Raw genomic sequence first — 27,409 nt, 5'->3', positions numbered from 1 at the left:
TATTTTTTCAAAGCAGAAATTGTGACAATCATCAAGAGCAAGTTTCTCTCAACAGGACTGCTACTTCATCAGGCTTTGGTAGTAGTTATGCTACCCGATTCCTCCACATAGTTTTCAAAAGCGTAATATAGTAAAGTCCGCTTATTTTTTCACTATGCTGAGAAGTGATGGTTAAATGGTCAGGTTCGGGAGCTCCGTCAGGCGCTAAGTTGCAAAAAAATTTAGTTAGATTTTTGCAACCTTAACATAATATATTTTTAGCCACTTTTGATATTACTATATATATTTTATTAATATCAAATCTCCTAACAAAATGGCTTCTCAACCAACGCCCATTTAAAAGCAGAAAAATCGATGCGACGCTTAAAAAAGCAACACTTTTTGTAAGCTGTGTAATACTTTAACACTAATGAACAATCGAATATCTAGAAACTTATTGTCGCTGAAAACCTGAAATGAAAACGATGTTCATCTCTCTTTAATCTCAATTGCAATTCAAACGAACTGCTGAAAAAGAAAACCTGTTTTATTGCATTTTCAACCGAGTATAATCAAATTATCGAAATTGCTTTTTTAAGCAGGGCAAAATTTCTCTCAATGCAGCATCGATCTCTCCTAAAAGTATAAAAGGATTCCGAATGAATTTCGATGATGGACCAAATGACGAATTTGCCTATCCATACTATATAGCTATTGTACCGTGAGTAACTTTTTGTCCAACGAAAAGCTTCTATTCAAGTTACAAAATGAACTGACCTTGTCCAAGAGAATTTCTCTTACCTACCTATTCGTGTCTTCCTCCTTAACTTGTAGACAGGTGTTTTCAAGTGTAGTGACGCCTATGTAATTTAAGAAACAAAGCTCCGCCTCTACTACTCACGCACGAATGCGTTCATACAACTGAAGAAACGGAAGGGGAAGTAGTTAGGCAACTTAAACTACACTACACACATACGCACACACATCAACAGCATAAAACAAGTGAGCAAATGTTTCGTAATAAGTACAAAAGTAATTGTGTGTGGTATAACTAAGTAAGCGAGTGAGTGAGCGGATGAGTGAATGCATGATGAAATGAGTGAATGAATGCACAATTGTGCAAATGTGCAAGTGACTGAATTATAAATGTGTGCACAAACACAAAAGCGGGCAAATCGCTCACACGCTTATCCACAAGTCCGACACTACGGTGCTTTACAAAGTCAGCATGTGTGTGTGTGTGTGTGTGGGTGCGCGTGTGCATGCTCGTTTACACTACAAAATTAATGAATGCAATGTGCAAATTACAGTAATTAATTTTCAAATTATTGCTCAAGCAATTGCAATTGTCCACACCGTTGAATGTGCCACATTATTTATTATCACATATCAAACCAGTCAAACCGAAAACCCAACTAAACTAAAAATACTAACAACAACAAGAAGAACATGCATTAAAGTGAGCCGTGTTATAGTCAGTTGCCGGTTCGTCAGTGAGGTAGCTAGCAAATGCAAAGCGTAGCCCTCTGATTAACAAAGCCTACATATGTACATGAGACACTTGCAACACACCCTGCGCAGGCACCGCTGCACACGTACTTTTGCATAGGTAGTTTAGAGTAACTTTCGGCTGCGAATAGCTTGTAAATTTCGCTTGGTCATTAAGTATTTCAATATGTCTGAACGTATGTGTGTAGCAATATATTATAATTGTGGCGAGTAGCGTGCAAATGTTGCACATATAATTGTACATGTGTTAAATTTACATATGCATAGCTGCTTATGTGCTTTAGTGAATTTATTGCACTTCGCTAAATATTTTAATTTAAAGGTTTTGCCGAATTTTTCTCATTATTCTTGTTTATTCAACAGTTATGTAAAGAGTTGGCAATAAATTAAAGTTAATTTACTTTAAGCGTAGTATTTCAGAAACAAATACAAGTATATAGTGTATAGAGCTAAGTTATACTCGTATATATATACCATATGTATATACCGCATAAGGAATAATCAAACCAAGAAAATTGTTTACTCTGCTTTGACTTAAAATATAAGCTAAGCTACTCACATGGGTACCAAATACTTAAAGAAGATAGAACAAGAAAACACATCAACTTAATTTGCACCGCAGCTATACCTATACCCTTCACAAAAAAATGTTTCATATATATATAGCTATATGCTATAGTGATCTGATGTGAACTATTTCTTCGGCGAATACACCATTGAGTCAGCTAATAATTCATGCCAAATTTCTTGAAGATATTTCGCAAATGAAAAAGTTTTCCATACACGCACTTGATGCTGATCGTTCTTGTATCTCAGCTATATGCTATAGTGGTCCGATATTGGCCGTTTCGATAAATGATCAGATTTTTGGGGAGCAAAGGACATGTGCAAGCTTTCAGGTCGATATCTCAAAAACGGAGTAACTATTTCGCGTATATACAGACAGACGGACAAACAAACGTGGACCTGACTAAATCGTACTGCTGATCATTTAGATATACATTTTGTACGGTCTTCAGGGGACTTTTTCTTCTGGGTGTTACAAATATGATGAAAAATTTTATGCGAAAAACGATCTAATATTGTTCACAGTCTAAGTTTTTCCACTGACCCTTTTTATATATGAATATTTAATTGCCCAACTACATATGTCAGTCGAGCTAGAAAATCATCAACGATATGAAGATAAATGATGTGCAAATGCAAGTGAGTGCAAGTGATACTTAAAATATTCAATTGCCTATGCGCACTCATACACACATAAATACTTTCGTGCGTATTTACTTCATAATTGAAAAAAAGAACATTTTAGAGAAAAAAATCAAATGCCGTGTGGCATTCATAGATAATAACTGCATATTTAAATATGCAGATGTACATATATATGTATCTATACGAATATAATCACTCTCGTATATACGTGTATTTATGTTGTTAAGCTTATGCATTTAAGCTATTTTATTAAATGCTTATTTGTATGTGTATATGTTTGTATGTGTGTACTGAAATCAACTTGTTATGGTTTATCTGTAGTAAATGTTGATTTAAATTGTCATTACAAAAATATATTTATTATGATAGATTATTTTAAATGGTTTGAAGTGATTATCATGAAAAGCTGCTTCAAAAAAATTCTAATAATAATATTTTAAATAAAAATATTAAAATATTTTGTGGGCTGAAGCGTTTTTATGGACACTTTTCTGACTTTTTGGTAAAACGAAGAATGAATAATAAATCGAAATTCTCCTCAATATGCTCTATTTTTAGCTTAGAATTTCATTTATAGTTTTCATCTTTACATCGCTTTATTGATTCAAATTATATAATCACGTTTGGCAATAAAACCGCTAAAAAGTCCAAAATACTGGTACTACGCATGGGAAGAAGACTAGCGAAATTTTTTTTTTTATAATACCCTACATATCGTTGCAAATGAAGTTGAAAAAGTTTCAAAAAAAGCAATTTTTTAAGAAAGCTAGAAATTTATTGGTTCTACAAAATTAATCTTTTTGAAAGTTTAGTAAGTACACTAGTAATTTCTCTCTGAAAAGCAGTCTAACACTTTTTCAACATTTACTAAAAAATTCATGCAACGAACTTCAATTGAAAGAGTGTGCTAATTTTTTGTGACTTTTTGCCTAAATCGATTGATCTCGTCTTGGCAATTTTTAAAAATAATGAAAAATTTTAGTCCAAATTTTAAATAACAATTAGTTGCTGTTAACTGATCAATAACATACTTCAAGTGACTTGTGACAGGTGGCCAATATGATAAGTGACATGCAGAAAATCTGAAGCATATAACAGTAATTTATAGTTGAAAAGTTCACAATTAATTTACTAAAAAAAAAAGCATAAAATAACAATACAGCTACTATAGTGGAATCAATTTCGAAAGAAACAGTTACTATTTTTATTGCGCTCTTTTAAAAAATTAAACAAATTTCTCACTCATTTGATAGACCATATAAGCATTTTCGATCATTAATCCAATTCAATTATAAATATTTCATTCCATTTCACCATCACAATTTCTTTAACACATTTCAACGAAATCCAATAAGTGTTTAATACCAAATGCATACATCTCTGCCGCTGCGAGGTGCCTGCAGTGATCTGTGGCTACATTGCAGACTCGTTTAACTGTTTGCTATGCACATGCTATAGTGTTATTAAAAACGCGTTCATTTATCTTAAATGGCTAACTAGATGGCTTGTGTTGCATTATAAACGCATTTGCCACAAATTGAATATATACGAATACATATTGTCTTATTGTCTGGTATTGTGTGTAGAAATGTCAGTTATAAACTAGTGTTGGTCCTGTGCATATGTGTGTGGCACGCAACATTTCAAAGCTAAAATAAATTAGTTTCAAAATGAAATCTCACTACATACATACCATATATATTACACTTACATACTTAAACAGATATACACTTGGTTGTGTGCTGTGTGGCTGGCAACATCATTACCGCTTCGCAGTTGATTGCCACAGAATTTGTCGGTTATTTAACAAAGAAATGTAACTTATGCACTCACATGTGTTAAAAGGGGGGATACACTATACACGCAGTATTGTTATTTTTACATCACCAAGGAGATACAATTTCATTGGTTATATGTAGTTATGTTTGTGGCAGTTAAGTATGTATGAAATCGTAGAATGCAAACTCATCATTTAGTAATTTCGTTGCGTGTGTTTTTCATGCGTCAATTGAGTTGCTCATATTGTTCCAAAACATATAAGCTCATTGATCGCTTTGCTTGTATGTATGTATGTAAATGGAAGAAATACCTTGTTTTTATACACACCGACAATCCATGCACTTCTTTGACCCTAGAAAATGTGGCATATGATAGTTGGTAATATAGTCTTTTCAGAGAAGTTATCATTGCTAAAATGTATATGTACGTTATAGTGAATATAGCAGATGCATATAGTGTATATAGGAAAAATTATCTGGCACATATAGAAAAAAGTATGTGGCAATTGTACTTACACCGGAATATTTATATAAAGATATGATCCCAAAGGACTTTACCAAATTCTCGCAGAACGACGAGAGCATCCTTACAAGGAATGCATCTCTTTCACCGCAACTATTCTATCTATCAGGATTTATGCTGAATACTGTCCCTTTTGAAAATATCCACAATCAAAAAATAAAAGCATAGTAACTGCCTTGGACCGAGACTGCGCCTAATACCACAATTCTGGGTAGCCATATGACTCTTACAGACTCCGAAAGTGGTAATCGCTTTCCAATTCGATAACACCGCTTAAAGTTTCTCCTCTATGCACAATCTGGCTTGTAATATATTTTAAAAAGTCGTATAATTATCGGCTTAAAATCAAAAGAAATGCTCTTGCAAAATATAATTTGGCTTAGCTCTCTTTCACGCACATACAACACATTAACTCACGCTCGCGTCTCGTTCAATCACGCACAGTTTCACTATTCTGCGTATATTATCTAGATAGCTGCTTCTTTCCCTCACCTTACATTAGTTTACAATCAATCACTTCATCAGTTATATTTCTCTTTCTCTTACGGCCTACCTTTTTCTCTTTCTAATCGTACAAACACGTGAAATGAGTGGTTTAACTTATAAACAAACTGAGTATTATAGTTGCACAAATCATAGTTTTAATTAAACTCTTTGATTCTTTTGCTTAAACTACTTTTTCGAAAAATAAATACACTGATCAAATTGAAACGGTCTTAAAATTTTTTCTCAGAATTTTCCCTTTTTTTGTTGGGATAAAGTAGTTTCTGAAGAGCATAAAAATTCAAGCATCATCTAGCTAAGTATTGGCGTGGCAACCGACTTGCTCATTATTTATATTTTCTGCAACTTCCTGGTTTCAAACGAATTCGCTTTGAGTGGCTTTTTTGTGGCGGCTGTCAATCGAAACGGCTTGATTTGAAAAGTTCAACCGATAGGCAAGTGCATATTAATAAATAAAAAGCCCATCCTTTGGTAAAGTGAAACAAAATGAAAGAAGATGAAAAAAGTCGGCAAGAGAAGTAAAAGCGCACAGAGCAATATCGACTACCAAAACACTATTGAAGGCCTCCGAAGCTTTTGCAAATACTCAAAGCGCGCCATGTAATAAAGAAAACAAAAAATAACAAAAACAATGAACCCATAACTCAAGTGACACTTTTCAACTTGACTGCATTTCATCATTGCCAGTATGCGTGGTGCACGAGTTTTCAACGCAATACCGTTGAATGCTATACCAAGCGCCTACCGTAGGCATGGCATACCTAAGGTATTTGTATGCTAGTATATACGGTACAACTAACTAACTAACAATGACGACAATATTCAAATTGGCTTGAGCATATTGTTAACTAAGGAGGAATCAAATGGAAGACGCGACAAAAAAGGTTGCATGGCAAAGCCAGGCAAAAAGCCTCAACCAAGCTATACTACTATCCTCGCTTTACACAGGTCTGCAGTCAAACAAACAGCATCCAGAACCATCTATCGGTACGCCAAGCCTAGCAGGCAGTCAGCCTGTCATACATATGACTTTGGTAGTGGGATCAAGTGCACTTGGCCTGTCATTTGGCTTTGCCTGGCACATTTCCATTTTCAACTTTCAAGTTCAACGCCATCGCCGCCGTCGTCGTCAGCTCGTCATCACCATCTGTATCTGCATCTGCATCTTACGGCGCGTCAGCGGCTATTGGCGCTATCTCCAGCGCAGCGCATCAGTTTCAAGCTGAAAAAAAAATGAAACTATTTTTCTTTTTCTTGCGAAATCTGCAGCTCCCACAAGCTTGCAACGTCTTTTATACTCCATTTCGTATTCAAAACCAATGCTGACAAAAAAAAAAAACATTTTGAATTTTATCTTGTGCTTTCTTTGCATACCAACAAGGTTCACATGATGGCTGATGATGATGATGAGTTGACGCGCATATTGAGTATTTGGTGAGGCGTACTTTTATATGCAAATTGACAGTTGCCACTGAAAGTACCAGTGTTGCTGCTATTTGAGCGGCCCTACCTACTGGCTGCCACTATGCTTGGTATCGCTTGCTATTTGTTGCAAATTTTTTACGTTAGTGCACTTAATGCCTTCACTTTGAAACGGCTGTTGGCTACCGGCTACTTGAGTACGCCGAAATTTATAAAAACTGTCATTTGTGGCCGCGTTGAAATGTGACCGCCAGCAGCATAAGCGTGTGCAAAGTTGAAAATTTGAATTTCTCAGTCAATTCAACTTTCCGAAACTACCGTCTGTCATTTTTTATTTGCTAGCCCATCCTCGGCGTCTTCCTGTGATTTTGTCAACCTGCTGATGTTGCGCGTTCATTGAACTCATGCACTTGCTAGCGTAACCCTCCTGTATTCGATTGTGTCATGTTGCATGCTACGCGCCCTGCTCATTTGTTGTCTTCTAACTATCATATATTTATTTACATACAAACGAAATTTGGGTGTGATTTATGTGGCGCATCTCCTGCAATGCTGGGGTACACTTGCAGCTCTAACAAAACAATAGCCCTTCTTTAAGCGCGCACTTCTAAATGCTTAACTCGCGTTGTAGTGTTATGGAAAAGAAGTCAAAGCATGTTTTGCTTATCGGCTACCCTGCCACTCACACATATTTATGTCTTATGTAAGTTGTGAGAGTTCCAGTTGTGCGTCGCCGTGTCGACGACGAAACAATTTTGATTTATTAATGAAAATTCTTTAGATCGCTTGTCATTTTCTTTGGAATTGTTTAAAAAGGATTGTCTTTTCTTGGCCCATGCACACGCGTTCTCCCTTGCAATGAGACCGGCTCCTCTATAAGCAGCCATCATATCGTATTGACCTTTCTAAGTGACACTGAAGTTTCTACAATTATCTTGATACTTAGTGCTTGCTTCTTCGAGTTTTTTACATGCCTCTGCTGTCTTTTACTTTACCCAAAATCATTATTAGATTTGACAAATGATTACCATGGTGTCCACTTATTGTCACTAGGACATATCTACTATATTTGACTATTCATGTTTTTGTTGTTTCTTGTTTTTTTTTTGTTTTTGGAGTCATGTTTTCCAAACCGAAAAGCTGGTTTTAATAAGTGAGAACATTAGCATTACTTGTCAACATTTTTTGATGTCTAAAGCGTGAGTTAGGAAAGAACGTCAGTGGACTTCTGCGCTCTATTAGAATTCATGTAAAAGCCTTGTTTGCTGATAAAATGATTTCTTAGTTTTAGTATTTTCAAAAAACGTTTATATGAAAACCTTATGTTACCCAGTCATTACAAGTGAATTCAGTGTAGCTGTAGCGCGATCTACTCACTCGAGGAATTTTCGAAGAAATCGGGTACGGCGAGTATTTAGCATACTTTTGTTTATTTGTTTAGCTTAGTTAAGAACAAATCTTCTCAATTTCTTAGAAAATTGTCGCATTGCCGAATTAGACCGCTTAAGCTAAGTTCTAAACGCAAGAACTATGTGAGTTAAAGGACATGAGGTATATAATAACTGTCTGCCAGTATATTATACATACAAGCTTTGACAACGTCGCTTTCTTAAACAATTATATAAGCTCAGTGCCATCATTACATTTACTTACTGCATTTATATTTTAATTTTTATTTCTTACTCTGCAAGTAAAATATAAAATTTTGTTAAAATTACTGATTACGTGATTTAAATTCGTGAAGGCACATGGTAATTTTAAAAGCGGTATCACAATCATTGGCGCCCTTCTCAGTTTTGCAAACATTTATTGCTTCTTTGATTCCGGCTTCTTGCCCCTTATTTTCTGGGCTTTTTATAAATTCTGTAAAGGCCTTCTCACCATCAAAAACACCATTTTGAAATAGATCCCTCTTCTCCATCATGCATTTCAACATGCATTTTATGTTCGCATTGGCTTCAGTAGCATTTAGGCCACTATTACGGAACTTTTCAATCTCCGGTTCGCTGACATTCGCCTCAATCATGCAAGCCAATTGCGTTCTTTTGTGACCTTCCAGCTCTTTACACTGTGACATAAGTAATATTTTAGAGTTGATTATGTATCAATAAGATTCTAAAAGCCTTACCACAGCGAGACTAACTAAGGCAGCGAGTACAAGTATAACGAAAATGAATAGAGCTTTCATTATTACAGCGCAGTGTGCTCTAACCGACTTGTTGCTGAAATAGAATTTGAAATGTTACTGAAATGCCTAAAGCGCCGTAGATCCATTTATATTCCAATAATTGAAACTTTTATTTTTATTTATTTTTTTTATTAAAATGTCATGGTCTAAATAGTCTGCTTTCACGTTTCATTGCTGACACTTTTTCAAAAATAATTTGCTTACATTTTGTTATAATAATTTTGTTGGTTTCAATTAAAAATTAAGCCGAAATTTGCCTTAGTAATTGTTATATAATTTGTCCATTATGATAGATTTTGCCGGCTAATTAGCTATAATGTGTACTAATTTGCTAATTTTTTACCTACAACCAATTTATATTGACAACTATTGAAGTACTATTGACAGCTATAGTATAGATAATTGTTAAAAATCTAATTGGTATACATAACTAAATTTTTGACGAAATTGCAACGAAACGTTATGGTTATGTAATAAATACTAACTAATTATCGTAATATATAATACTATTGTTAAATTAATTTTAATGAGCGTTATTGTGACGTAAAATGAATCGTTGTGCACCGAAACCTCGTTCATTTTGTTGTGTTCACGTATAATTTTCCAAGAGTTCAAAATGAGGTTTTCTAAAATAAAATTTTAATGTCTTACGATAATTTTTTAGTGAAATCTTTAAAAATATTTAAGGTTTGCTATTTTTGTATGTTGATGATAATTTCTTGAGAGTTATTAATGTACTCAAAGTGTGCAGTGCATAGTTATTTATTTCTCTTTCTTTATAATTACTTTTATATACGAGTAGATCATTGAAAACAGGGTTATAATGATAGATATCGGTGAAGATGCGATACACGTAGCCCGCGAAAATTCAAAGTTCGTGATTTTGAACAAACCTCGTATTTGGCTAAACACAACACATTAATGTTACCGCAGCCAGCCTATTCCCAAGACCTGGCCCCCTGTGACTTTTTTGTTCCCAAATCTGAAGAGGCCCTTGAAACGACGCTACGCTACGATTGAGTAGATAAAGATAAAGATAATAGTGCATTATACCATACCTAGGGGTGATTACTTTTATGGGGACAAAATATAAATTCTTGAGAAAATAAAAACTTTCTTAAGTAGTACAAAATTCGTGACACTTTTTGAACAAACCACCCATATAAGCTATAAGCGATGAAAAACTTATTAAGTTTTGAAAAAAAAAATATGGACTAATGATTTCTACATGCAAACAGCAACACAGAGTAACTTTTTCTCGATGTAAGAGAGTCTGGACAGGACTATTTAGTACGCGCACTCTCTGGTATGGCCAAATTGCTTATAAATTTTGCGGTCAAGAATATTTAGATACACTCTATATAAATATAAAAGACATGTGTTTGTTTTGACAGCTGTTAACATTGATATGCAGAATTTCTTACAGGAATAGCTGTGTTAGTCTCAGTTAAGCCTTGGCTAGCTGTAGGGCAGTTATTCCTGTAGGAATTCTATATACAATACATATATTCAAAATATAACACTTTGACATTAGTTTGTCAAAAAACTCGAACTTTCTTGTGTCATATGCTGTTTTATTGGCATTTAAGCTAAACTTTTAAAAACTGAAAACTTAAAAAAGTGTGCTTGTTCTTTACAAAAACACATAACATGCTGAGTTTATTCATTTATTTCAATAAAATTTGACAACTCTCTTACAGCTCTCAGGTAAAAATTGGCTGTGACTTAAAACATGTCATAATCTGGTAGGCTGTATCGCAAGGATTGACACCTTTCATTTGATTGCATTTCTGTATGCTCTGTTTTATAGCTTCCATACTGGCATTCTGGTCCAGATTATTTTCCTTCAAGTGTTTAGCCGTCAACGATTCGTCAAGCATATTATTCTTATAGAAACCCAAATTTTCGCTAACACACTTCATGTGACACTTAATGGCATTGGTGGCCTTAGCAGGATCCATTTGACTGTCAAAGTATTGCTTTAACTCCACTGCAGTGACGCCACTCTCCTTGTTGCAGACATCCATTAATTCCAATGCGGTCTTCTGCGCCTGTTAAAGGTGAAGTTAAATATTTTTAATAAACTATTTTATATGCATCGATGCCTTGGAATATCTAATATATTCACCTGCGCAGCCAAAAAAAGCGCGAATAGCAAACAAAATAAAATAAACTGCATGTTCTGACCGAATTCAATTGAAGCTGAAAGCAAACTGTACGATTTGTGTTGCTGTGACGCTTTTTTATAGGAAATTTCATAATTTTTCGCGTAATTTAGTAATTACATTAAGTTTGGCGTAACTAATTTTGGCAACAAGTTAATAAGACCAAATTAAAAGCTCTAATAAAGCTTTTCTACAAAATGTATAGTATGAATCATGGGATGAATCATAATAAATAATAACAGAAACTAATGCCTTATTATGATAAAGATGATAAGCCCGAATTATTGTAGGGGTTTTAAACATCATCTGTGATTGAAGGATAACGAGTTAGAATCATGTCAACGCCATCTTCTCGACTGTACAGCTTTTCTCAAACATTCAAACTTAGTCCACTAGATTTTTGGTTGGTTCAAGTAGCTTTGTCGATGCAGTATGGTTTAGCTTCAGATTCCATATTTATTCGAGATTGTAAGGCTCCTCATTTCAGTTGTCAAAGTGCAATCTCCCTTTCGAAACGCAGTCACCGAATCTAACCTGATTTGAAGTGTCCGAATCGCGCTTCGACTCGTGAATATCTTCGATATGATCTAGGTTTGAATGTTTAACTCCACGTTTCCAAGAAGAACTCGAGGCCTTTTATAATACTAACAGTCGAGAATGTTTAGATTTTTTGAGACATTCTACTTTTGCCCACCAAACGTCGGCTTAAGCCGCTTTTTCGGGACATGAGAGTTTAGATGCAAGCATTTTTAACGTCACCACAAAGGACTTCAGTTTTTCAAGTATGATTTCCATCCTAGTGACCAGGTTTGAACTAACCTGTGGTCTGTCTAGCTACACGTCTTCAATCAGAACTCAAATACATATAATATTCACGATTGAATTTTTCTCATACAGTTTTTTTTTCAGGCATTGGATGAAAATGCTTTTTGGTTTGTATCGGAACTAACATTTTATAGTTATAGAACAAATGCTAACAACGTGCATTAGAAAAAAAGTTGTTCTGGCGCAGTAAGTGCAAGTAAGTAGGAATCACAAAAGCGACGTAGATATAGAAAATGTTTTTATAAATATATGTCTAAAACAATATGAAAATCTTTCATTATTTAATTCCAAACATAAATAGTCACATTCAAACCGATAATCATTTAAAATTTGAAATTTGTCCTACGGCTTTTGTTCGAATTCCTAAATTTTGCCTACTCACCCTCCAGCCAACGCTCACGTGCATCAACAATATGCTGAAATACTTTGAACTACAATTTGTATGGTCATTCCTTTGTATATTTTGAAAACAAACCAACTTCAATTGGTTGCTTCCATTGAAATGTAAGCAACTAGAACAACAAAAAAGTACGAATATTTCAAATATTTTAAAATATTTGGAACTGTTACCCAGTGTCGAATAACCGTGGGATTGAAAGAATTCAAAACGAAATATGTTTGTAATTTCTCAGTAAATGACCAACAAACAATAAAACAAATAATGTTGCACTGTTGTTGTTGTCGCAAAATTTGCCTTTTTCAGTTTGTTTGAAAAGGTGAGAATAAGGAAAAAATCGCTTTAAACCACAATGCGGCAGAGGCACACGTCAATTTTAATTGTTAAAGGTCAGTGATGGAGCGAGTAACTGCCTCACACGCACACAGGCACACGCATTGTTGCGCATTTGTTTGCAGTGCAAAGGTAAAGCAGAAAAAATTGAAAAGCTGGCACAAATAGAAAATCATATTAAGTGAAAAGACAAAAGTAAAATTTATTTACAAGGATGTGGGCGCACACTCAGCTGGCGCAAATGATGCACAACCGCAGTACGTGTGTTGTGGACTGCATGTTTGTGCGTGTGCCTGCGCTGTATTGCATTGCTTGGCATTTTTGTGTATTGTGACGCCTACCTGTGCTGCTCTTCGGCCACGGCTGCCTTTTGACAGCGATTTTTGGTTCAAAGGCACAGCTGGAGTTCACACCAATACATGATCACGTGATGACCGCGGTTGGCAACACCAAAATGCAACAGCCGCAATTTTGTGGTTTGCACGGCGATTGCGAGTATGGGCATTTGAAAACTGGCAAAGAGCAAAAAAGATTGCAATATTTTCGTAAATGAAATTTATATTGAAAATATGGGCGTCAGCAAATTTAGCAGCAGGGAGGCAAAGTGGGGCGACCGTACTCTGCGGGAGCGCACATATGTGTATGGCATATAAGTTTCAAATTATTAATTGCTTTACGCCAACAGCTGTGCGTGCAGACGAAATGATCGGTGATTTGGCAGTTTTCAATGCAGTGAAAGTGATAATCGTAGAATGTGGGTAGGAAAATTAGAAAGTAACTGTGAAAAAAGGAGCATAAACAAATAGGAGAAACGTAGTAATTGTCATTATTTCCTGCTATTTATGGTTCATGTCTTTGCTGCAGTCTGTTATATCAAAGGTTTCAATATTCTTAAGCCGTCTACGATTGGCTGGTGCAGTTTACTGACTCTCCACAAAAATTACACATTTGATATTAAGATTGAGTAGTGACCGCATATGAATTTTTAATAACGACGTTTTTTGAACTCAGTGACATCGCGGTAATCAATATATGGAGAGCCTTAGCAGATCTAATGCATTTTGTAAGTTAGAAATATGCACAGTAGTTTTTCATTGCTCAAAGAGGGCTGGAGTAGATAACGAACCCAGTCGTTGACACCTCTGCGCTCTCCAATATGAGGTGAATTCAAGCTTCTTTCTTTACCAAATTTTAATACTTTTTACCCAATCATTGACAGAAAAGGCAACAGTTCAAATATATCCAGTTTAATGAAGAATATATCATTAAAGTGATAAAATCTCTTACTATTTCTATTCCTAAACCAATTGTGTGTTCGACATGCCACTCTGCAAAATTTAAAGTATAAATTAGAGCCTTTACACATTCAATATTCATATATATATATATAATATATATATAGGTATAAACAATACTAAATTGTGCGAGTAAAAGCTGTAATTAAAGTTTTGACTCCGCCAACACTTTCAACACTCGCCCATTGTATCAATATGCAACTGATTGCAATGAATTTATTTAACAAAAGAAGAAAGCAAACAAGTCTTGAACTGCCAAACTGCCAAGTCAACAGCAGTTAATGAGCTGAGCAACTAATTAAAGACAATAATTTATATAAATAATTGAAAGAAAATGGCGGCTATGTAAATGTAAATTAAGCAGTTGAATACAGAACAACGGCTGTATATGAATACACACATATATATATATATATATATATATAAGGACAGTAGGTGCCATCGCCAGCGCCTTCACTCGCCAGCCAGTCGCCCAACCACCCACCATTGATCTTACGTCACAAAATGTCATGACACACTTTTGCCATAAACAAGATTTTGCTGCTGCTGCTGTGGCACTTAGCTGTTGCTGCTGCTCGTGCTTTCAACGCAGCGTCACAACGTCTCATTAGCGTTAGCCTTTTGTCTACGCCTATGCTTACCCCTACTTGTCTGCTATTGTAGCAACAATTTTCTTGTGCAAGCTGTTGTTGTACCTTGTGCTGTTGCTTATATAAGTGGCCTTGTTTAAAGCGCGCGCTGGCTGTGCTTTTCATTGCCTTCTCGGCGGCTGTCAATTAACAATGAACTTTTGCTTACAAGGCAAAATAATTGCTATGACCCCCAATGGTTGTGAAGCGCATGAGACGTTTGGACGGCAAAATAGATGAGTGACACATTCATAGACATGCAAATCAGGTCAAAACAATGCATGCAACTGACAATGAATTACATGCTGCCGATATATATACACTCTTTTACACATACAGCTATAACCCACTGGCAATATTTCACAGACGAGCGATTCATTGAGCGGCGACAACAAGGAGCCTTCGTCATATCAGTCACTGCCAGAGCACGCCTAGCAGTCGGAGTACAACGCTTGCCTTATTATCGGTTATACTTTATAGGGCGATTCATTAGCTGCTGCTGCTGCTATTGCTGCGGGGGACAGCAGGTTAACCTACATAAACGCTTGCTACACCACACACACCTGGCTGTCAGCTTCCTTATTTTCCATTCAACTATACACTCAATTTTTTATGCACGTCCTGCCGGAACACAGCGCTGCAAGCACATTCAATACAAGGCAATAGTCAACGACAGTAGCTTGTAGGTTGCTATGTGGTAGCCCTGGTATTTTTCTTAAATAAAAAGTAAACAATTTGTAAGAAAATATATTGTCTTCTAGCTCCTTTCTTCGCCTTTTCATGCCCTCTTGCTGTTCTTAGTGTTTGTGCTAATGACAGACACTGTAAACAGTCAAATGACACAATAATGCAAATGGCAAGCGAGCAACTGCAAGCGTAACAAATAGCTGTAAAAACATTTGCACGCGCACACAAACATACCTACTTTGGCTTATAACACAATAGAAATTCTTATTTATTCTTATAGTCGGTTAGTAGTGTGTAGCTTCCTTGCTGTTCTTTTGCGGTTGATCCTTACTCATTGCTTAGCTGCCGATTGCATGCAAACTCGCACACACTTGGCTGCACATGTAGTGGTCTGTGTCCATTGTGCAAGTGGTCCTTTAGCTTTGTGTGCTCAGTGCTCACTGCCTGTCACTGCCATGTGCACAGCGTTTGAATGATATTTACCTTTTGTTTGCCTTACATTTCTTAGTTCTCAATTCTTATGGTTTTCTACGACTTTGCTGTGTGGAAATTTTCTTGGCAAAAAATGCATAGAAAATGGTATTGAATGCGCTTTTTGTCTTCACACGCTGGGTGCCAGTCGCTGAGTAAGCCTCCCTAGTGAATTCGGTGTTTCAAAAAACATAAGCCCAACCGAAATTTTATATTGCTTCCTTGTCTTTTCAAATTGTGCCTCCGTATTGGTATTATCCAGCCGAGCGAAATTACAGCGTCTTTTGTGGAATTATATATAACAAAGGCTGGTAATCTTATAAGGAGGTAGTGTAATTTTTTGCGCAAGATTTTTAATTATCTGGAAGCAGTAGTCATTCTTTTAAAATAACAATATATTTGAAACGAAATAGATAATTTCACAAACACGAACGAAGCTAGCGTAGAGAAAGCAGTTTTAACGAGCTGTGCAGGGATTCTTTACTAAAGGCAGAGCCTAGATTTGCTTCCATAGTTTTAAAAAATTTTCGCAAACATCAAAAATATGGATAAGTTGAAGTCTTTGTCATTTAGTGGGTTATATCAACTCAGCAGAATCCTTCAGAATTAATTTTTGACAATATAGCAAACCAAGTTATTGATATTAATTGTATATTGTTTCTAAGGATTGAATTACTTGTATCTAATTTTTTATAGTAGATCGAAGTAGTGAAGCACTCGTAAGCTGAAAACTTTTTTAAAATAGGCATGGCCCCGCGCTCTAAATGGTTTAATGTACATATCTTCCAAACTACTGAAGCTAACACAACCAAAATTGCAAAGAGAAAGTATTTTTAGCATTTCTTTATACGCAGTGAAAATGGTTAAACTCAGATAGTAACCATGCCCACTTTCCATATAAAGGTTGTGTTGAAAATTATTAAAAGTGCGAAAACTCACTGAATAAATGAACCAAAATCATTCAATTTACCATACAGGATGGCAGGGAAGGGCTTTATGGGAGCTGGTGTAAAAATTGGATAATAGGCGTGGCACCGTCCACTTTTAGGTGAAATCCTGTGTCTCAGAAACTACTTGACCAATTTTAACCAAATTTGATATGTGAGGTTATGCAATTACTACTTTGTACACTATGGAAATGAGTGACAACCACGCCACATTAAAGATCAATTAAGTTATTTTAGTAAAACTAGAGAATATTACTAGAAGAAAACTACTGGAGAAAAACTTTGCATAAATAGTTTATTCTGTTTGTTTTAGTATTGAAATTCGGGTAGAATATTATAATATATGATATATATGCCATCATGTCAAAAATGGATAAAATCGAATCAATGCTACCCTTAGCCCTCATATACCTTATATTAATATTTTTGAATTTTTAGTGAAGTTCCGAAAGAATCCCTTTCTAAGAATAGTGTATTTGCTTTCCTGTGATTGTAAATACTGTATGCAACACTTTCTACTTTTAGTTAAAATATATACGAAAATTCCATATATATCACTTTACCTAGCGAAAGTATAAAATGTACGCTAACACCCATACTTAGAACTTCCTTACATGTTTTACTTATACATTTCTATAATTCGCCTCGAACCTTTAACAGAAAGGTTTCATGGAACACAAGTAACTGGCAATAGAATTAACCTTTATATACTTTCTTAGAATATATTTCAAGCACAACCAACAAGCTACCACAAGCGCAGCATAATTAATTAACATGACCAAAGGTGAATAGCCACTTAACCTCTATACACAACTGCCCGCAAGTGCGTGTGTGTGTGTGTGAGCATGTGCGCTCCGTTGCCAAGCTAAGATGACTGATTGAATTGTGTACCGGCAAGATATGCGATATACATGCATGAATTATATTTCAATCGAAGGCGGCACACAACTACACAAACACACATACAAGTACGTACACATGTGGCATGCAAAATGGCCTCCCACTACGGGCTTTGTGTTGGTAGCGATGGTAGTACTTAGCCAAATTGTTGGCGACCAATCGCTGTTATTGGCATAAACTGTGCACAGTGCAAGCGCAAGTCAAGCGTAAGTCATCAGTTGTAAGCGCTGCTAAGCGGCTTTCATGTCAGCATCCGTTGCGTTTGTGCTTCTAAATGTGGTTGAGGTCAACACAGCGATTGAGGCTGAGGCCAACTGTTTGGTGACTGAGGGGCGTCTATGGTGTTGGGCTATATTTTGGCGAAATGGCTGGTTAATACGCTTATAATTGTGTGTTGCCCGGTCTTTGTTTTGTAAGAAATTGTTGTTGTTTGTTTGTGTGATAGCCCACATTTGTGAATTCTGCTGCGTCATTGATCACTTGACGCATTGATTGGTGTTCTAATTAAATAAACGGCTTCCGTTCAAGATTATATGTGGATAGTGGATGGAGCGGCCATCATGCTATGTTAGTAGTACAGAAAGCGCCTGGATTTTCGTTTCAAGAACAGTGCGGATATATTTTTAATTTTTAAAATATGAAATTGAATTCAACCACTTGTCGCTTTAAGTTACTAATCTTTTTGTAGACTTTCAACTATCTATAATGTCTTTCGTTAAGTGCTGCTGGATATTCTACAGTTCATTCCAAAACAATCTCTCAAGGTTTGACTCGATATACGCTTTTCTCCAATAGACGAGGTGAGCCTCACTTAAATGTAAGGGCTACTTTAGGAGGCTAGTTGTTAAAAGAGGCGTTCTCAGAGATATTTTTTTACTACTGCTCTGGTGACTTTCATAAATTTCGCTATTTGTTCGCTTTTTCAGAACTAATAAAAACTTGTTCTGAGAGATATCTTAGCTGAATGAATCACGAAAATGTGTGTGACTGCGGTAGGCGGTGAGAATTTGGAAAATAGTATCAATATTTCATGCATACCATGATTCCAATATTGAGATAAAGAAAAGGGCATGACTGATGACCTCACACATGCAACTAACGCGCATACTATAAAGAAAGATGCTTACAGATCTAAATGTCTCGATAAGGAGAGCAGGCCTACGACAGTCTATACTTGACCGTAACTGCTACAAGAGGCATAAAATCAATGCACACATATAACAGTACTGATAAATACCATCAGATCTAGACTAACACATACACATATACAAATATATAAAGGCGAGAGAAGACGAGAAAGAACAAGGGATGAGCTGGTACCGCTGCTAAGAAAAAATAGCTAAATAATTTTGGGCAAAATATATGAAAAACACCAAAAGGCAAGCAGAAACTACATTGAATAGAAAGCAAATTTGCAATGCATCTTTGCAGGCGCAAGAGCCAGCGCGACGAATGCGCCAATTAAGCAGGATAGCTAAGGCTGACAGAGGGCGACTGTTGGCAAAGAGAGAGATGCTCAAAGCAAAGTGTGTCATTGGCGAGCGCAGCTGTAGCTGAGCAGTTGAAGTTGATATGTATAGAGCATACATGTAGCTGTGTATGTGTGCGTGTGTGTGATCGTGTTAGCAACGCTGTCGCTTGATTGCAATAGCGATTGCTGCGTTTATGCACATTTTCGTAAATTTGTGTTGTCATATGAGCAAACAACAACAACAGTTTGCCAATCTATGAAAGAAGAGCAATAATTCATTATTGTTGTTGTAGAAAATTGCATTTGGCATGTCAAAAAATGTCAATCACTATCAAACCAATGCACATACATACAGACATTGCAACAACTGAATATTGATGCTGAAATTTGTGCTGCTAAAAACTGTAAAAAAGCGCACCTTTGTTGATCCTTTTATCTATGCCATTGAGTGCGTACAATTTTTGCTAAATATAATATGTTGTTGTTTTTGTAAATATTTGTGTTGCTCTGCAACGCTGTCATTTGATTGTGCAACCGATAAGGAAGAGCATTGCATGAGTGTGTGTGAAGTGCTACAAACACATACAACTATACATTGATATACTATATAGATATGGTATTTAAGTGTATGTGTGTGTGCAAGTATAAAATCATGCATGAGTATCTCTGTTGTGCACCGAGATGTGTTGTCAAGCTCTAACAAAACGGAAAAAATTGCCAATCACAACACGTTTTTAGCATATCACAGCCTTGTTTTGTTGCTGTTGTTGTTCAGTATTTTCTGTTGTCTGACATATCGTTTACTGCAAACTACACATGAGCACGCGTGAGTGCAACTAGAGAATTTCATCAACTAATACAACCAAATACTATATATGTTGTATATGTTAGTTGCGCATCAAATTTCTATATATGCATGCATGTAACGGTATATTTATTCGTGCGCGTTTCCATAGCAGCATTTTGCATGAGTACTTTCTTTGAAATGCGTACATGTTGCAAGTACCGATTGCTTGTTGTTGTTTTCCAAGTATAGAAAAGCACAGCAATTTTACATTTTACGCTAGTGTGCGTGATATCGTGGAAAACAACTGAAAATAAATATTCGCCAAAAATAAATAAGCCGAAATTAGTTGAGTGTTTTTTTTTTAAATAGCATACACAGAGTTTCATCGAAAAAAAAAAAACAAATAAATAAGTTGCCTATCAAAATCAGCCGCTTGCCTTTGCAAGTATTTTTATAATTTTCAATTCATCCTTGCGAGAGGAGACGTGCGTAACATTCTTTAAAATATAACGAGCAGTGCATCTTAAGCTGCTGTTCATCTTTATCAGAGCGCAGTGAATTTTTTCCAACTTACTCGTACATAGTTTAAAGTTTGCAACGCGGAGTACAGTGTGCGAAAGAAGAAAGTACACAGTTTACTTATATATACTTGTGGTTATTTGTAGACAAAGTCCATTGAATTGGTGTTTTATAGTAATACAAAGGCCACTTATAATTAATTAGAGAGGCATACTTTCAGGCGAATTCCAAAATTTATTTATAAAAAAATTATTTACAAATTTATTTATAATGCACGAAATACTGAATTCCAAAGTGCTTTTCTATTTCAAGAAACATAGAGATTTCCTTTCAATCATAAAAAAATTGGCGCCAATATAGGTTACTCGGCAGAAAACTTGCTCGCCTTCACGGTTTTTTCTTCGCTACAAGATGACCAGCGATGATAATTAACGAATATCTTTCGTAATACGCTTTGGAGAGTTTGATAAATATGTGTTCTCTATCCACAAGTCGATTTTTTCCATAAAGTGAGCTTTTACAATGTTAGAACTTTGAATTAAGATATATTCAGTTAGCTTTTCGGTTAATTTTTGTAGAACTTTGCCAATAGTACTGCGTGTTCATAAACTGTATTTTATTTAAATAAAATATTGCAGTGTTTTTTTAACACATTGTACATATTAAGCGCAAAATCTGCATGTGTGTGTAGTAACTAAATTATACACATACATACATGCATATTATATAAGCCCCACTCCTGAGCGCCCTTGTGATGTGTGATGCATGTTTAAGTATTTTATACACCGACATTTCAGACATTTATCTACCGTTTGCGATACGCAGCTCATATCGCTTTTTCACAGAATCTCCTTACTCATTTACGTGCGATGATGTTGCAGGTGCATGATCGTGTTTATATATATATTTATATATGTACATAATATAATACCTTTTACATGTATTTGCACCATTTGGCTGTGCACATTTGTAAAAACGTGCCATCATTAGCTGAAATCAACGTCAGTAGCGATGAGTAAACGCACGAATGCGGCAGCCAAATGCAACTACAACAAGTGTATGATGTTGCACATATGCATGTTTACATGTATTTACATTTTTTGCAGCAAGGAAGTGGTATGTGAAAGCAGTAGTTGTCGAGATAAAAATCAGGCAAATTGAAAGCTACGAGGTTTGCTTTTCATGTATTTACTTGTTTGCATTTTCCTTTTGCATTATTTTCGATTTAGCGTTTTTCTATTGTAAAAAGCATCACTTGTGTGAAAAAGGTGAGACGGTGACCGGATATTTAGGAAATAAGTTTAGCGTGTGGTAAACTCGAATCTGGAGGAGGTGTAGAGTGTGAGGAAATTGTTAATATTTGATTACAAGATGCTTATATAATAATTAAGGGGGAATTCTAGTGTAGAATTTCTAAAAAATCGACTTTTTTATATTTTCAAAGTTTAATTATTTAAGCATGTGTCTACGAACGAATTTTTGAGAATTTAAATTATTTTCGGAGATATAGACATTTTACTGACCCGGCCTTCAAACTGGTGCGGCTGTGTCTAATCGAACAAAAGACTTTACGTTTTTCTCAGACAAGACTTTTTCAATACGATACCTACGATTTCTCGAGTTATACTGAACCGATTTGCTTGAATTTTCAGAGAATCTTCTTTATAGCTAGTCTCTTCCCCAAATTTTAATTTTGACCATTTTAAAAAAATACGAGAAAATAAAAAAATGGTAAAAAAATCGTGTTTTTCGCCATTTTTAAAAAAAAAGTTTTAACTTTTTTTTGTAATTCTCATAATCTACTAGCCTTTTTAGCAATATATACATTTTTTGAATAAAGTTTCAATTTTTACGTCTGGCAACTTTGTCACTTCCAATCAACATGCTAAGTTGCCAGACAGTGACAGTGATATAAGCGAAAACCCCCAAAAAATTATTTTTTGTATATACATACATATGCATATGTAAAATGTATGTAGTATTGGCTGCAGCCTGCAAATGTATTAAATCAAGCATGAAAATGCATTTTCACGGCGCAGCAAAAATAAAAATAAATATATACACACAAACACGCAACAGCTTATGCCATGTATGTGTAAGTAGAAATGTTCATGTGTGTGTGTTAGCGCTAACTAAAAATTCGCTATGCATTTTGACCTAGTGTCAGGCATAAAAATCAATATTTTAGGAATGTAATGAACTTTTTTTTTTTAATAAAAAAATAAAACAAAATGAACCGTCAGTTGCGATTTTTTTTGCACTGCTGACAAGCTGCTACGGCTTTGCACTAAAAAAATTCTTTTTTTGCCGTCGTTTTGTAAATACAGCCCGCACTTATGTATATGTGCATTAGGAGTGTCGCTGCACCTATATACACACATACATACACACACATATATGTATTTTGACATAAGTAGTTGTGCGCTTTTGTTTCTGACAGCTGTCTTGCTGTGGCATAGCAATGCACTTAAAAAATCCGGATCTATATCGCATAAGCGAGCAGATATTTTTGTTATATAATCGCTTTTTTGCCACTCTCACTCTCCATCACAATCGCCAGCGTCATTTCAATACTCATACACATTTTCAATTTCATTTTGCATTTTTCGCTGCCCCCTCTGTCATGTAGTGTAGTACTGGCATATTTGACAAGTCGCATTTCGCTCCATTTGTATTCGCTGTTTTCTACTGAAAATGTAAACTTACATATATACATATGTATAGTGTTTTTCATTTCACTTACCTTTCTTCGCATGAAATTTATAGGCTAATTGGTTTTGTAACATTTTTCTCTTACAGCTGTCGATGTGTTGTAACCCTTTATTAGCGGTTTAAAACAAAAAAATATGGAATGAAAAAGGGCTAACGCTGCGTTTGTTATTTTTTTTGTTAGGTCACGTGCCTTGCATTGCAATATGTTCCAGGATCTCATACTAATTTCTATAGTGCATGCTATCAATATTTGGAGCCATTTACCTTTTTAACTTATATACTATCGACCTTTGACTTCTGTCTTATTGTTTGAAATAAATTTTTGGCATAACGAGTATTCAAGAAATTTTTGTAACAGCTGTTTTGAAAGCCCTGCCTATATTGGTAACACGCAGATAGTTTTCCCAGCTCATAAACAGCGGTTGCACTACTATTAATTAACATAATGTAGTAAGCCTATAGAAGAGCGTTAAAAAGAAAAAAACGCCTAAGCATGTTTGGCAAGTTTCCAAGGCGTTTTGTAACGCGCTACAGTAAACCTATAGAAGAGCGGGTATATAAATAAAACGCCTAAGCATATCTGTGTAGGGTCCAAGGCGTTTTGTCAATACATAAGTTCTAATTACAGTTCTTTCTGCCTTCACAAAGAATTATATATACAGTCTAAGTAAAATTCCTGCTTAAGGAATCAGCCACAGAAACCGAATCTAACTTATAGAATATAATTTATCATAGAAGTATTTACATTACTAAACGAACAATATTGTAATTTGAACTCACTAATAACACCTCAATGGCAAAGAAAATCTAAAGTCTGAAGAGAAGCTTAATGTTGGACGTAGAGTAGAACTTATTTTTTCAGAATCTCATATGTATGTTCTGTGGGTCATTCATACAAATATTATACTTCCTCATATCATTGACATGTGGTAAAAGCGCTAAACTCTCAACAGTTCAATATTTTTTGCGTAGAAATTTTCACCTTCAATGTTCCAATTTTGTTTTTTTTTTTAACTTTTTATTATGTAATCAACGCGCGCGACTATTGCGGTCCTAAATAAAATAACACATACAAAATGCACTCGACATTAAAACAAATACAATCGCACCAATTTATTGCGCAGACAAGGAATAAAAGTGGAAATATCTGCCCGAAATTGATTGATATCCATCAATACTCTCTACGAACTCTTGTATGTACGAGTTCAAAGTGCACTATCCATGCTAGATGAATGTTGAAAATTAAGCTAAAAACTCCAAAACCTCGTGCAGCAAAACCGCAAACCCGAACAAGATGATGCGGTTAGAATAGTGTATGTGTGGCAAGCAGCAGCACACACATACTAGCGCATATTAACCCAATATGTGTGTGGTTTCGCTTCACCGAGCATATGCGTGTGTATGTCTGTGCGAATGCTTTAACTATTTTCTATATTTGTGCCGAAATTTGTAAGGATTGCGATTGCTTGACTACTGCAGCACTGGCAGAAGCCAAAGTCAAAAGCCACTACGCACACGCACATAACAAGCCAACGCTAGCAAATACATATCAATTGCAAAAACAGTAAAAGTTTACAACAACCACAAGAGCAATATGCAAAAAATGCAATCGAGCATTGGAATTTTGCATTCTCAGCTACTTCTTTAGCTTTTTTACTCGCGCAGCAGATTTTCAACAACTATTTTGTATAAATATATATATATATGTATATTTGTGTGTATTTATGTGTATAAGTGTTAACGTGTGTGTGAATTTCAAAATTGATTTCCCTGCGCTGCAGCAATCGGTTGCAGAGATGGATGGCTGACTGGCTGGCTGGTTGAGTGAATGAATGGCATCTGCTTGGCTACGAAATGCAGCGAGATTGCAATGCGGTTGCCTGCCTGAGCTACGATAGTTGCCGTTGCTGCACAACGCTGCTTCCGCTGCACTTATCGCTCACTGCTGGCACACAACCGCAAGCTTTAGTTGCGCTGCTGTAGATTGTAGCTGCGAGTAGTTGCAACGGCGCCACAGCATGGCAGCGCTTGCCGAAAAAGAATATTTGCTGCTTCAGCAATTTTGCCATACCCCCTGCCGCAGCTGCTTATGCCTCCACCCTCAACTTCAGCTGCTGTTCCTGCTCCTCCTTATTACTTGCTCTGCTTCGCCTGTGATAGCGCCTTTCTTTGGCAAATTTGTCTGTGTCTGCGCTTGTCTATTTATTGCCGTTCGTGCTGCTTGCTCACAAAACTTTTTAGCCAATTTTCAGGCGCTCAAGCAGCTACTTATCGCATTTTCTAGTTATTCCTCTCTGCCAACAATTCACCAGCTTTCCCTGTGGCGGCCCTCCAACCACCTACTTCGTGCACTTCCTGTCTTCCTACCTTCCTTTCTTCCTATGGCAACGTACAGCTTCGGTTGGCATTATGCTCCTTTTGAATTTCTGAAGTTCTGGCAAATCTGCGCATAATTATTGGAAATTCTCGAACTCACTTCAACTTGATGAAAGTAAATAAATTGAAGTTTATCGAATTTGTTTTTTTCTTATCCATATACTTTGTGGGTAGGGGTAAATATTTTTGAAATATGCTTCAACAAGAATTTCGCAGAAAATGAGCGGTAAATTTTTTCGTTGCAAAAAAATGTGAAAAAAATAACTTTTGTTGAACAAAAAACCAGCGAACGCTTGAAAATTTTTGACAAATACGGTAAAATTAAATTTTACTTAGCTAAAAATCCTAAACTTGTTCTTTTGGTGAGCCTAAAAATCAATTAGGCGATTCTTGTCTGACATACGGAGTCTGGAGCTTACGAAAGCGGACGCCAAGTTGAATCGAAATCAGTTAATTTTTACTTAAAGCTATTCAAGAGACTATACGGTGTCCTATGTTACCGGAACTGATTTTTTCCGGAAATAATGTCGAGTCCCAAAAATGTTTGGTACCTACAAAATCTATTAATTAATCACGAAATTTCGTTATTCATAAATTTATACCAAAGTCTATACAGTACTAGCGTGATCTTATGCTATCGAAGCTGATTATTAAGATTTATTTCATAGTTTTATGTTATACTGTTAGATTCCAAAATTTTCGGCGCTGAAATGTATTACTTTCTAATCCCGAAATTTCGGGATTCAAAAATCTGTATTAAGATATGTTCAGAACAGTTTTATAGGGATTAATTATAATAATATTTTTTTCGGAATCCCGAATTTTTTTTTATTTTCCAGTCCCGAAATTTCGGGATTCAGATTTTTAAAACTTGCTTGAAGTATTCAATGCCTTTAAAAATACAAAAATATCTAACATTCCAATTTCTATTAAATTAAAAAACCTCACACAACTACTGCATGAAAAAGCGCATAGCAAAAATTAATTATATAACAAAAGAATTTAACTATGATTACACAGAAAAAGTAATAAAACCAGAAAAAATTTTGTGTTATATTTGACATAAGCCCATAACCCTACGCGTGCGTCACAGTCGACTGCCCAGCGCGTAGCTTTTATCAGTTTGCGTGCGCTACGTTCGTCATATTTGCATGTGTTAATTCATATTTTGTTTTTCCTGTTTTTTCATTTGCCACACAAGTACGTATGTAGGTACATATATATTTATGTATATAGCAAGTCGACCTTCACGCAAGCATTGTTTTTTCCAACAACTGGAGCATGCGTTAGTTAGTAGCCTAAGTGGACTGACATGTGGAGCGTGGAATATGACAGATAAAAGCAAAAATTAAAACTGAAACGCTATAAAAAAGTATGAAAAACTAAATACATTTAATGAACAACTAGCACATATATGATGTTTATATATGTATATGTATGTATGATGAAACAGAGAATGAGCGAGTGAGCGTTGAGTGCGCTGTGTCCCTTTGGACAGCTCATTGCTATCATTACAGGCAAACACGCCCAGATAGAAGCGCTGATAAGCAGCCAGGAATGGCAAGCGGGTAAAAAATTACGAAATTGGTAGAAAAAACAGCAAAGGGAATAGTCTGCTTATTGTCAGTGTGTCTGTGCGTTCGACCCTTCGTACGACGGTTATAATTATGCTGCAAAGAAGTGTCGTGAAAATCAACCAACTCTTGTAAAAACGCACATACAAGTATATCAATATGTCTGTTTTGTTTTGTCGAAATTTAATTTTTTGTTGCTTTTCCAA

At 35.7% G+C, this 27,409-nt stretch overlaps 2 protein-coding genes across 2 annotated transcripts; both read right to left on the bottom strand.

Moving 5' to 3' along the window:
* Positions 1-8,606: 8,606 nt before the first annotated feature.
* On the bottom strand, positions 8,607-9,115 carry LOC138856905 (general odorant-binding protein 56h-like). The gene is made up of 3 exons (XM_070107837.1): positions 9,056-9,115; positions 8,653-8,995; positions 8,607-8,611 (listed from the first exon to the last, which is right to left on the bottom strand). The coding sequence occupies exons 1-3, from the start codon at positions 9,113-9,115 to the stop codon at positions 8,607-8,609; spliced, it is 408 nt and encodes a 135-aa protein (XP_069963938.1).
* A 1,675-nt stretch (positions 9,116-10,790) lies between these two features.
* LOC106626720 (general odorant-binding protein 56h) lies at positions 10,791-11,316 on the bottom strand. Its single transcript, XM_014246531.3, has 2 exons — positions 11,244-11,316; positions 10,791-11,166 (listed from the first exon to the last, which is right to left on the bottom strand). The coding sequence occupies exons 1-2, from the start codon at positions 11,292-11,294 to the stop codon at positions 10,819-10,821; spliced, it is 399 nt and encodes a 132-aa protein (XP_014102006.2). The 5' UTR covers positions 11,295-11,316; the 3' UTR covers positions 10,791-10,818.
* Between the last annotated feature and the right edge of the window lie 16,093 nt (positions 11,317-27,409).

Source organism: Bactrocera oleae, chromosome 4 (assembly GCF_042242935.1).
Source record: "Bactrocera oleae isolate idBacOlea1 chromosome 4, idBacOlea1, whole genome shotgun sequence".
In the NCBI taxonomy this organism is placed as follows: domain Eukaryota; kingdom Metazoa; phylum Arthropoda; class Insecta; order Diptera; family Tephritidae; genus Bactrocera; species Bactrocera oleae.
The sequence above is the reverse complement of the archived record's forward strand: the minus strand, read 5'-3'. Positions and strand labels throughout refer to the sequence as shown.

Bases quoted from the DNA above. Each gene is read 5' to 3' on its own strand.
- LOC138856905 (XM_070107837.1), bottom strand. From the start codon at position 9,115: ATGAAAGCTCTATTCATTTTCGTTATACTTGTACTCGCTGCCTTAGTT. The intron at 8,996-9,055 runs GTAAGGCTTTTA...CTTATGTCACAG, and splicing joins CCTTAGTTAGTCTCGCTGTG to TGTAAAGAGCTGGAAGGTCA.
- LOC106626720 (XM_014246531.3), bottom strand. From the start codon at position 11,294: ATGCAGTTTATTTTATTTTGTTTGCTATTCGCGCTTTTTTTGGCTGCG. The intron at 11,167-11,243 runs GTGAATATATTA...CACCTTTAACAG, and splicing joins CGCTTTTTTTGGCTGCGCAG to GCGCAGAAGACCGCATTGGA.